Raw genomic sequence first — 11,876 nt, 5'->3', positions numbered from 1 at the left:
AGTCCCTGGACACATGAAGACTTTAAATATGACCATTATATGATCCTGTAACTACTTGTTATCAGATTGATACCTAAGTTTGTGGTATCATCCAAAACTAATGTAAAGCATCCAAACAACAGAAGAATTAGTGATTAATACATTTTAACAGAAGTGTAGATAGAACATGTTAAAAGAGAAAGTAAGCAGATATTAACAGTAAATGAACAAGCAGATTAATAAATAATTTTCTACCACTTGTCCTTAACAATTTTGACAAAATAATAGAATGGAAAATGACACAATATGTTACTGCATACGTCAGCAGCTAAATTAGGAACCTTTGTTTGTTTACTTACTACTAAAAGACAAGTTGTCTAGTATGTTCACTATTTTATTTAAAGACAAAATTGCAATAAGAAACATATGTTTAATGTACCGTAAGATTTTTTGTTAAAATAATGCCAATAATGCAATTTTTTTGTGGTCCCCTTTATTTAGAAAAGTATCGAAAAGTACCGAAAAGTATCGAAATACATTTTGGTACCGGGACCAAAATATTGGTATAGGGACAACACTAGTTGGAATATGTAATTAAGTGATTATTTGGTGTATCACTAGATGGAGCGCCGCATACCTGAGAATCACTGGATTAGCATATAGGATCTCGGATTGAGCAGTGTACCCAAACTGCAACTTTACCAGCTACTAGCATCCAAAAGATGCAGATGCCGAATAATTAAATTGGTATATCAGCAAGCATAGGTAGCCACCCTGCCGCCAGCACTGCATCACACAGCAGTATTCTATGTTACACATACAGGTTAGCCGTAAAATGACCCTGAGCCACACAGGTAGGAGTGAGAGAGAGCAAGCAAGCCAACTCCTGAATCGATTAAATACATCGACCAATGCAAGAGGAATGAGGGCGAAAGAAGGAATAGTAGTAGGAGGAGGAGGAGGAGGAGGAGGAGGGAGCATAAGCATCAACTCACCAGCTCTGTCCATCCTGCATCACTCTGAAGAACCTATTTTATCAAAATACAAATGTATGACACTTAAAAGGCGGTCAGAAATAAACATTCAAGCTTTACATAGAAAGGAATTACAGCAGGGGTGTCAAACGTACAGCCCCTACGAGATGAGTTTGATAAGTATAAAAATTAGCCGAAATTTTTGAATGAAAGAAACTGCTGTTGTAAATGTGTCCACTAGATGTCGCAATAGCAATTCTTTGTATCTTTGTAGATTATGCTACATATGTAAAAAAATAAATAAACCAAATGATGTTAGTGCAACAGTCAAGGAAAATGAGCAAACTATAAATAACATCTTATAATTTGACTTTTATATTATTTTTTTTTATCTTGATAGATTGAAAATTAACACCAATGAGTTGACTGATGAACATTATCACATAATTTATTCAGAAAGTATAAATAACGACAAATAAAGGTAGAATACTTTTAACCGCAACATGCAAGTGTAAAAAAAACAAAAACATTATGATTTGTATATTTTCAGAATGTGCTATATTATATATATATATATATATATATATATATATATATATATATATATATATATATATATATATATATATATATATATATAATATTTTCAAACAAAGACAACAATCTGAAGTTGTCTTTATTTCTTTCTTAAGTTTATTTCGAACATGAACACACTTACAGCATAATACATCACACAATTTCATATCATTTCACTTTACATCATGTCCGAAAAGGAGTAGGAAGAAGCCAAGCTTATTTAATCCTACAGCCACACTAAACCATCGTTTAAGGTCCCCCTCCTTGGATATCTTTTTCCACGGGTAAGTGCGCCGTGTATTTCTTGAATCTCCGGCTCTTGGCTTTGTATGGACTCATTGATCGTTTACAAACTGAGTTCGGAGAGGAAGTGACGCCAGAAAGACCGAGCCCCACACAGGAAGTGACGTCAGAAAGAACACGCTACAGCCACGCAATTGGAGCTAACCACTGAAAATATGGAGGCGAGTCATCCAGACATGCCCGTGTTTCTTCTTCTACATGTACAGACGCTTGTGGAAATCACACATGAATACCTGAAGAGAAAGCGATTGCAGCTATTTGGGATACAACACTTCTCAGACGGCAAGAGAACTTTCAAATGTCCAGGTCAGTTGTGATTCTACTTACCGAAATATATCGTCCATTTGTCGAAGGAGAGTCAACGGGAATGCGGGCTCCCGTGGATGTGATAAAAAAAAGATAAGGTGCTTTATATTACCTGGCCGTCGAGGGAAAACTACGGAAAACAGCGAATGCATTTGGACTGGCAAAGCAGACTGTATCAGTTATTGTCCGCATTATGTCGTGGACTCAACGTCTTCAGAGTATATAAAGTCACCAAAAACGAATGGACAATGTAGGTGAAAGCAAAAGAGTGAGGAGTGTCCTGACCAAATATCTAGATCCCTAGATTGATTGATGTAAAATGTTCTTTATCACATTGTTTACATGTCTAATAAAGATTTGATTAATTTATGATGGCTCAGGTGTGATTCACTCCAATAGGGCCCCACAGCACACTGGATTCCAGTTAATTGAAATACCACAACACTGGATATTGTTCATCCATCCATCCATTTACTACCGCTTGTCCTTTTTGGGGTCGCGGGGGGTGCTGGAGCCTATCTCAGCTGCATTCGGGCGGAGGGCGGGGTACACCCTGGACAAGTCGCCACCTCATATACCGGTAAGTTAAATTTAAGAACTTGCACACAAAGCAACACTGGAGGTGACTATGACATGCGCATTTTCCGCGCATGCGTATTAGGTCGCGTTGCGCCGGCGGATGGAAAGGGGGGGTGTCTTAAACGGTGGCATTGTTGTGTTTGGATACAGATAAGGTTAGGTGGGATTTACCCTGGATAACCTTAGCCGGCTTATTTATTAGACACGTAAACAATGTGATAAAGAACATTTTACATCAATCAAACTAGGGATGTAGATATCTGGTCAGGACACTCCTCACTCTTTTGCCTTCACCTTCATTTTCCATTCGTTTTTGGTGACTTTATATACTCTGGACCTAGACGTTGAGTCCGCGACATACATGGCAGACAATAACTGATACAGTCTGCTTTGCCAGTCCAAAAGCATTCGCCGTTTTCCGTAGTTTTCCCTCGACTGTCAGGTAATACAAAGCACACGCTACTTTTTTTTAATCACATCCACGGGAGCTCGCATTCTCGTCGACTCTCTTACAACAAATGGACAATTTTTTTTGTGCATTCGAAAGTTCTCTTGACGTCAGAGAAGTGTTGTATCCCAAATAGCTGCAATCGCTTTCTCTTAAGGTATTCATGTGTGAGTTCCACAAGCGCCTGTACATGTACAAGAATGAGAAACACAAGCATTTCTGGTTGACTCGCCTTCATATTGCATAGCTTCATAGCTCATTTTATTACCTATTCTGTGTTATATGTGTTTTATGTCGCACGATTGCACCAATAAAAAATTCCTAGTTTGTGAACCGGTTCTCAAACAATGGCAATAAAACTCTTCTGATTCTGATATTTCCAGTGGCTAGCTCAGAGTTACGAACCCGCTTTATTATAAAGCTGGCTGTGGCGCGTTTTTTCTGACGTCACTTCTTGTGTGGAGCGCTGTCTTTCTGGCGTCACTTCCTCTCGGAACTCAGTTTGTAAACGATCAATGAGAACACACAAAGCTTAGAGCCGGAGATTCAAGAAATACACGGGGCACTTACCATACTTGCCAACCCTCCCGATTTTCCCGGGAGACACCCGAATTTCAGTGCCCCTCTCAAAAATCTCCCGAGGCAACCATTCTCCCGAATTTCTCCCGATTTTCACCCGGCCAACAATATTGGGGGCGTGCCTTAAAGGCACTGCCTTTAGCGTCCTCTCTCACCTGAAAAGGAGACTATTATATATGTCTCCGTTATCCATAGGTTTATCCATAACCCATAAAGTAAGCAGGCACGGAGCTTTTTCTCAGCGCGTGTTTATTACAGCCGGCACGTTAATACACTGACACACAACATCCGGATTCTCATCATGCATTGCTTCAAAACTACGGCAAGTAGTAATGTCCAAAAACATAACAGGGACGAAGCAGAAGAACGAAGAAGAGACGTGGCGACGACGAGTAAGAAGAAGAAGTGCGCTTGCAAGTTCCAAAATGATTGGAAAAAAATAATTTCAGTTCATCCAGGACAGCTCGAAGGGGAATGCTGCCTGCAAATTTTGTAGATCAGACTTCTCCATTGAACACGGTGGCAGAACGGATATACTCATTCATGAACGGATTATTTATATATATATATATATAAGAAATTATTGAAAATATATACACCCCCCGCTACCACCCCCCCTTCTCCCGAATTCGGTGGTCTCAAGGTTGGCAAGTATGGCACTTACGCGTGTAAAAGTTTGACCGAGGAGGGGGACCTTAAACGATGGTTTAGTGTGGCTGAAACAGGGCTTAGACTAAATAATGACTCGTTTAAGGGGTTAAACAACTTAGTGTAGACATGGCCTTAGAGCAGGCCTGGGCAAATTAAGGCCCGGGGGCCACATGCGGCCCGTTAAGCTTTTCAATCTGGCCCGCCGGACATTCCCAAATAATTTTTTTAGATCTTTAAGATGGAAAGTGCAGCTGCCATTATGATATGCAGTGAAGTTTTCTAATGAACGTAAGTCTTCAACTATACTAAGTATTTCAATGCTTGGAATCTGCGCTTTTGCATGATATACTAGTTACTATGGTAATCTAATTAGTTACTATGGTAATCTAATTAGTTACTATGGTAATGTAAGTCACAGCAGCTCAGACGAGGCACCAAGCAGTGTGGGTGGGGAGTGTTTCCACAGAGTGTTTCCAGGGCCTGAAATGCGGGTGTCAGGGACAGACGCGGAAGGAGATTTTTACAACAAAGTTCTAAAGCTTAATTATATATCACATATATCCGATCATAGCTGGTTTATATTTTACCTTTTGCGTTCATATTTTGCTGTGTTTGTTGCATTTTTGTTGCATTTCGCTTGATTGTAAAATATGTCGATTCCATTCTCATACTTGCCAACCCTCACGATTTTCCCGGGAGACTCCCAAATTACAGTTCCTCTCCCGAAAATCTCCCGGGGCAATCATTCTCCCGAATTTCTCCCGATTTCCACCCGTACAACAATATAGGGGGCGTGCCTTAAAGGCACTGCCTATAGTGTCCGCTTTTCCTCTATACAAACTAGGGATGTCCTAATCTGATATTTGGATCGGATCGGCCGCCGATATTTGCCAAAAAATGCGCATCGGGAAGGCATGGGAAAATGCCGATCCAGATCCAGTTTAAAAAAAAAACTCCGGTCCGTGTTTTCCAACGCACCGAATTAAATAATACATTCCACTTTTCTGCTGCTCCCTAATTTGCGTTCCGCATTTTCCAGCACACCTTCAACACATCCACAGGTCTGTGGATTCTCACGCAGTTGCTTTTAGCTGCTGGCATTACACGACAGGCTCTTCTCACTCTTTCCTGTGTCTCCCTCTCACAGACAGCAAGCGCACCTTCTTACACACGTCACATACTGTCACGTCATACGTCACATACGTATACACCCTCCCCGAGCAGAGAGGTAGCAGCATGGCTAACGTTAGCTGTGATGCTAGCGCAGCCGTGCTAGCAACGTTCCCTCTAATTGCGCACTGCTCAAGCGTCCTCTGCGCACGGCAAATCTATGCCATGCACAAAATCAAATGAAAAAATAAGCACATAACAATTTTCGACACACGGACACGACAGAGAAAACAGTTTTCGTCATCATTGTTCAAATATTGTAACGTTTGTCGAGACGCTTATCTCCATTCGGTGCCACACGCCCACACCATCAAAATGCCGAGGCAAACATTTCCAGATCAACACTATATGAAAAAAATAGTGATTTTTTTAGTTGTGATTTCCTTCTCTGCATAAAAGTTTAAAAGTAGCATATATTAATGCAGTATGAAGAAGAATGTTACACACATAGAATCATCATACTGCTGTGATTATATGCATCAAGTGTTCATTCAAGGCTAAGGCAAAATATCGAGATATATATCGTGTATCGCAATATGGCCTTAAAATATCGCAATATTAAAAAGAGGCCATATCGCCCAGCCCTAGTTCAATGATGCCATTTCTGTTTGTCATGTATAATTTTGTCTATTTTATGTTTATCCTTGAATAAACAGGTCCGTTTCTTGTTACCAACAATTGTGTATTATTCAAACTCCCCTAATTCAGCTGGCTAGTTGTTATCAAGAGTACTAAAACCCTTTTCAACATGATTCTGACAACTAAGTAGGCTAAATAACTTTAAACTTTAATACATGCTCGGATAGGCCAGTATCGGTCAGTATCGGTATCGGATCGGAAGTGCAAAAACAATATCGGTATCGGATCGGAAGTGCAAAAACCTGGATCGGGACATCCCTAATACAAACAGCGTGCCGGCACAGTCACATATATATATGCTGCTTTTACACACACATAAGTGATTGCAACGCATACTTGATCAACAGTCACACTGAGGGTGGCCGTATAAACAACTTTAACACTGTTACAAATATGCGCCACACTGTGAACTCACACCAAACAAGAAAGACAAACACATTTCGGGAGAACATCCGCACCGTAACACAACCATACTTGCCAACCTTGAGACATTCGAATTCGGCAGATTGGGGGGGGGGGGGGGGGGGGGGTGGGGTTAGGTTGGCGGGGTTTGGTGGTAGCGGGGGTGTACATTGTAGCCCGGAAGAGTTAGGGATGCAAGGGATTATGGGTATTTGTTCTGTTGTGTTTATGTTGTGTTATGGTGCGGATGTTCTACTGAAATGTGTTTGTCATTCTTGTTTGGTGTGGGTTCACAGTATGGCGCATATTTGTAACAGCGTTAAAGTTGTTTATACGGCCACCCTCAGTGTGACCTATATGGCTGTTGATCAAGTATGTCTTGCAGTCACTTTTGTGTGTATGCAGAAGCCGCATACACCATGTGACTGGGGCGGCACGCTGTTTATATGGTGAAAAAGCAGACACGTCGACAGGTTGTAGAGGACGTTGAAGGCAGTGCCATCACGGCACGCCATTAATATTGTTGTCCGGGTGAAATTCGGGAGAAATTCGGGAGAATGGTTGCCCCGGGAGATTTTCAGGAGGGGAACTGACATTCGGGAGTCTCCCGGAAAAATCGGGAGGGTTGGCAAGTATGAACACAACATAAACACAACAGATCAAATACCCAGAATCCCTTGCAGCACTAACTCTACAATACGCTACAATATACACCCCCGCTACCACCAAACCCCCCGCCCATCTCCCGAATTCGGAGGTCTCAAAGTTGGCAAGTATGTCCATTCTGGGTGTCTCATTCAGTAATAAAATGTAAATTTCCATTTCGTTTTTGAAGCGGTCTTTCGGAATGTTTTTAGCTTTCAATCAGACATTATTGTGAGGTTTTGTATTAGTGTTCCTAAAAATAGATATACCGCCCCCCACCCAGACAATTTTTTTTCTAAAAATGTGGTCCTCCGAGTCAAAATAATTGCCCAGGCCTGCCTTAGAGCAGTGGTTCTTAACCTTGTTGGAGGTACCGAACCCCAGCAGTTTCATATGTGCATTCACCGAACCCTTCTTTAGTGAGAAATAAAAGTTTTTTGTTTTTTTATTTCAAGACAAAGTTATATGTTTTTTTACTGGTGCACAAAATGAACCACAACAAATTACACACCTGCAAATCAGATGGAAAATTAGAGGGAACATTGTTTAGGGGTATCCATAATACGCCGATAGGGATAAGTTTTATTTACACGATTAGTTGGGTGTGTCTTGACCTCTGCCGAACCCCTGAGGTCGACTCACCGAACCCTTAGGGTTCAATCGAACCCAGGTTAAACATGTGACGTCACCACTCGACTGGTTCTCTCTAAGGCAGACATGGGCAAATTAAGGCCCGGGGGCCACATGCGGCCCGTTAAGCTTTTCAATCTGGCCTGCCGGACATTCCCAAATCATTTTTTTAGATCTTTAAGCTGGAAAGTGGAGCTGCCATTATGATGTGCAGTGATGTATTCTAATGACCGTAAGTCTTGAACTATACTAAGTCTTTCAATGGTTGGAATCTGCACTTTTGCATGATATACTAGTTCCTATGGTAATCTAATTAGTTACTATGGTAATCCAAGTCACAGCAGCTCAGACAAGGCACCAAGCAGTGTGGGTGGGGAGCGTTTCCACAGTGTTTCCAGAGCCTGAAATCTGGGTGTCAGGGACAGATGCGGAAGGAGATTTTTACAACAAAGTTCTACAGCTTAGTGATACATCAGATATATCAGATAGTAGGTGTTTTTTTGTTTTTTTTACCCATGGCGATCATATTTTGCTGATGTGGATGGAGAGGGGGTGTAACGTTCAAATGGTGTCAATATTCAGTGTTTTATCGTTCATAGTTAATATTGTAAATCTAACATTCTTTATTTTCATGTATATTCTGGGTGTCTCATTCAGTAAAAAAATGTGAAATTCCATTCCGTTTTTAAGGCGGTCTGTCATAACGTTTTTAGCATTCAATCAGGCATTATTGTGAGTTTTTTTTTATTAGTGTTCCTAAAAATAATACCGGCCCCCAGATAGGGCTGGGCGATATATCGATATGTGCGATATAGAAAATTACTATATCGTGATATTCGAGTATGCGTTCTCACGCAGTTGCTTTTAGCTGCTGGCATTACACTACAGGCTCTTCTCACTTTTTCCTATCTCTCCTTCTCACAGACAGCAAGCGCAGCTTCTACACACGTCACATACTGTCACGACATACGTCACATACGTATACGACCTCGCGCAGCAAAGAGGTAGCAGCATGGCTAATGTTAGCTGTGATGCTAGCGGTAATACGAGAGAAAGAAGGTGCGAATCTGGTAACAAATGAAGGAATAATTAATTCCCAAGAAAAACAGCAGGGGGTCCATCGTCTGGCGGTGGATTGGCTTCAAGTGGGAATATGTCGAACAGACAACTGTAATTTGTCAAGTGTGGGGCGAAAGCGTTGCTATAAAAAGTAGCATTACTGCTAATATGTAGCATCATTTGAAAAGTCACCTGCGAGAGAATGAAGAGTGCTTACTCCGCATGTCAACATCACCGTTCGGTGCCACACGGCCACACCATCAAAATGCCGGGGCAAACATTTCCAGATCAACACCGTATGAAAAAAAATAGTGATTTTTTTTAGTTGTGATTTCCTTCTCTGCATGACAGTTTTAAAGTTGCATATATTAACACAGTATGAAGAAGAATGTTTTAATGTGGACACATAGAATCATCATACTGCTGTGATTATATGCATCAAGTGTACATTCAAAGGCCTACTGAAACCCACTACTACCGACCACGCAGTCTGATAGTTTATATATCAATGATGAAATCTTAACATTGCAACACATGCCAGGTGTTAGCTTACTAAAGTGCAATTTTAAATTTTGCGCGAAATATCCTGCTGAAAACGCGTGACGTCACGGATTGTAGAGGACATTTTGGGACAGCATGGTGGCCAGCTATTAAGTCGTCTGTTTTCATGGCAAAATTCCATAGTATTCTGGACATCTGTGTTGGTGAATCTTTTGCAATTTGTTCAATGAACAATGGAGACAGCAAAGAAGAAAGCTGTAGGTGGGAAGCTGTGTATTGCGGCCGACTGCAGCAACACAAACACAGCCGGTGTTTCATTGTTTACATTCCTGGAAGATGACAGTCAAGCTTTACCATTGGCCTGTGAAGAACTGGGACAACAGAGACTCTTACCAGGAAGACTTTGAGTTGGATACGCAGACACGGTACCGTGAGTGCGCATGCAGCTGCGGCTTCCAAACATTTGATCGCTTGCCCGTACGTGCGTGCCGCTATGTGCATGTCACGTACGGAACTTTGGGGACTTTGGGGAAATATATGTGCTGTATGAACTTTGGGGAGGTGAACGGTACTTTGGGCTGTGGGATTGAGTGTGTTGTGCAGGTGTTTGAGTCGTATTGGCGGGTTATATGGACGAGAGGGGGGAGGTGTTTGTTATGCGGGATTAATTTGTGGCATATTAAATATAAGCCTGGTTGTGTTGTGGCTAATAGAGTATATATATGTCTTGTGTTTATTAACTGTTTTAGTCATTCCCAGCTGAATATCAGGTCCCACCCGCCTCTCACAGCATCTTCCCTATCTGAATCGCTCCCACTGCCCTCTAGTCCTTCACTTTCCTCATCCACAAATCTTTCATCCTCGCTCAAATTAATGGGGAAATCGTCGCTTTCTTGGTCCGAATCGCTCTCGCTGCTGGTGGTAAACAATGTGCAGGAGCTCCACAACCTGTGACGTCACGCGCATATCGCCTGCTACTTCCGGTACAGGCAAGGCTTTTTTTTTTATCAGCGACCAAAAGTTGAACTTTATCATCGATGTTCTCTACTAAATCCTTTCAGCAAAAATATGGCAATATCGCGAAATGATCAAGTATGACACATAGAATGGACCTGCTATCCCCGTTTAAATAAGAAAATCGCATTTCAGTAGGCCTTTAAGGCTAAGGCAAAATATCGAGATGTATATCGTGTGGCCTTAAAATATCGCGATATTTAAAAAAAAAAGCCATATCGCCCAGCCCTACCCCAGACACATTTTTTTTCTCTAAATTTGGCCCCCCGAGTCAAAATAATTGCCCTTGAGAGACCAGTCGGGTGGTGACGTCACATGTTTGGTATAACTGCAAAGCCCACAAGACGCATGCATGGGTGAATGTTTCGGAGTTCCCTAAAAGAGTGAATGCATGCAAACAATCACACACAATGACTCCATTTGGTATGTTAATGTTAGCCCCGTGAGCAGCCGACTCTTTTGTGAGGTGAGCCCGTTGCCTTCCAAGTTAACCGAAAGTGATGCGGGGTGGGGGGGAAAAAAGGCCAAAAAAATGACGAGGAGCTCGATCCTTTCCCCCTTTCCCCACCCCCGGCTAACTGACCGGTGAGCACCGTCGGCTTTTGTTCAGCAACCCCGTGCCTCCAAACGTGGAGGATGCATCACGTTGCACTCCCGCGCCCCAGAGTAGTGAACAGTCGCCGTGTGGTTGGGGTTACCTTGCGTCTCCTGGTCTCGGCGGTACCGCTCCAAACAAAGCATTGGTATATGACGCGGAGGTTTTGCTTCCAATTGTCCACCTTATAAGCGTTCACATGGGAGCACCCGGCAGGACTCATGACAGACAAAACATTCGCCTTGTTTTGTTGTCGTTCTTTCCGCAGGTGACAACGCGAAAAGTCTCCTGGTTGTTGGTTGACTTCCACAAAAGCTAGCCAGCTAGCTCCCAACTACTCTGTCCACAATTGGGGATGTAATGTAGTATCCAGGAGAGAGAGAGAAAAAAATTAGCTCCGCGGGCATCTGACAAGCAAGCGTTTTCTTCATTAACACCCGAGAAACATGTTCACGGAGTCACGGAGAGGGTTTAATGTCTGTTCCCGCTGCTGTGTTGACAGTTGCTGCCTTTTTGTTGTTGTTGTATCCATGAGCGTTTAGCCAGCACTTCCACTCTCACCATTAGTTAGCTTTCTTCCTCCACTTAGCTTGCTAGCAACTCCCAACTCCTTGCTTCACAATGCCCCGTGCAGCGTGCGCTCTGGTTGGTCGAGACGGCCGGTGACGTCACCACGCACGTTGGTGAAGGCTTGTTTTGCAGTACGAGGCGTGCCGTGCGAGTGGCGGTCCCGAATGTCCTCCATGGTTTTCTTGCCAAAAAAAAACACCTCCCGGTCGAGGTAATCTGGGATGTAACGTTTAACCAACCACAACATTGGTAGTAA

General features: G+C 42.4%; 1 protein-coding gene across 2 annotated transcripts in view; it reads right to left on the bottom strand.

Annotated features, from left to right (window-relative positions):
* The window catches only part of LOC133615515 (ubiquitin carboxyl-terminal hydrolase 22), a 56,037-nt gene extending 44,378 nt beyond the window's left edge, over window positions 1–11,659 (bottom strand). The window contains exons 1-2 of one of the 2 annotated variants that reach the window (XM_061974154.1): window positions 11,154–11,659; window positions 975–1,007 (exon numbers count right to left, since the gene is read on the bottom strand). In XM_061974154.1, the coding sequence (XP_061830138.1) occupies window positions 975–1,007; window positions 11,154–11,273 (153 nt within the window). In that variant the 5' untranslated portion in view covers window positions 11,274–11,659. The remainder of the gene's footprint in view (window positions 1–974; window positions 1,008–11,153) is intronic. The other variant, XM_061974155.1, reaches the window with a different exon arrangement.
* Window positions 11,660–11,876: the final 217 nt, after the last annotated feature.

Source organism: Nerophis lumbriciformis, linkage group LG22 (genome assembly GCF_033978685.3).
Source record: "Nerophis lumbriciformis linkage group LG22, RoL_Nlum_v2.1, whole genome shotgun sequence".
Lineage (NCBI taxonomy): Eukaryota > Metazoa > Chordata > Actinopteri > Syngnathiformes > Syngnathidae > Nerophis > Nerophis lumbriciformis.
The sequence above is the reverse complement of the archived record's forward strand: the minus strand, read 5'-3'. Positions and strand labels throughout refer to the sequence as shown.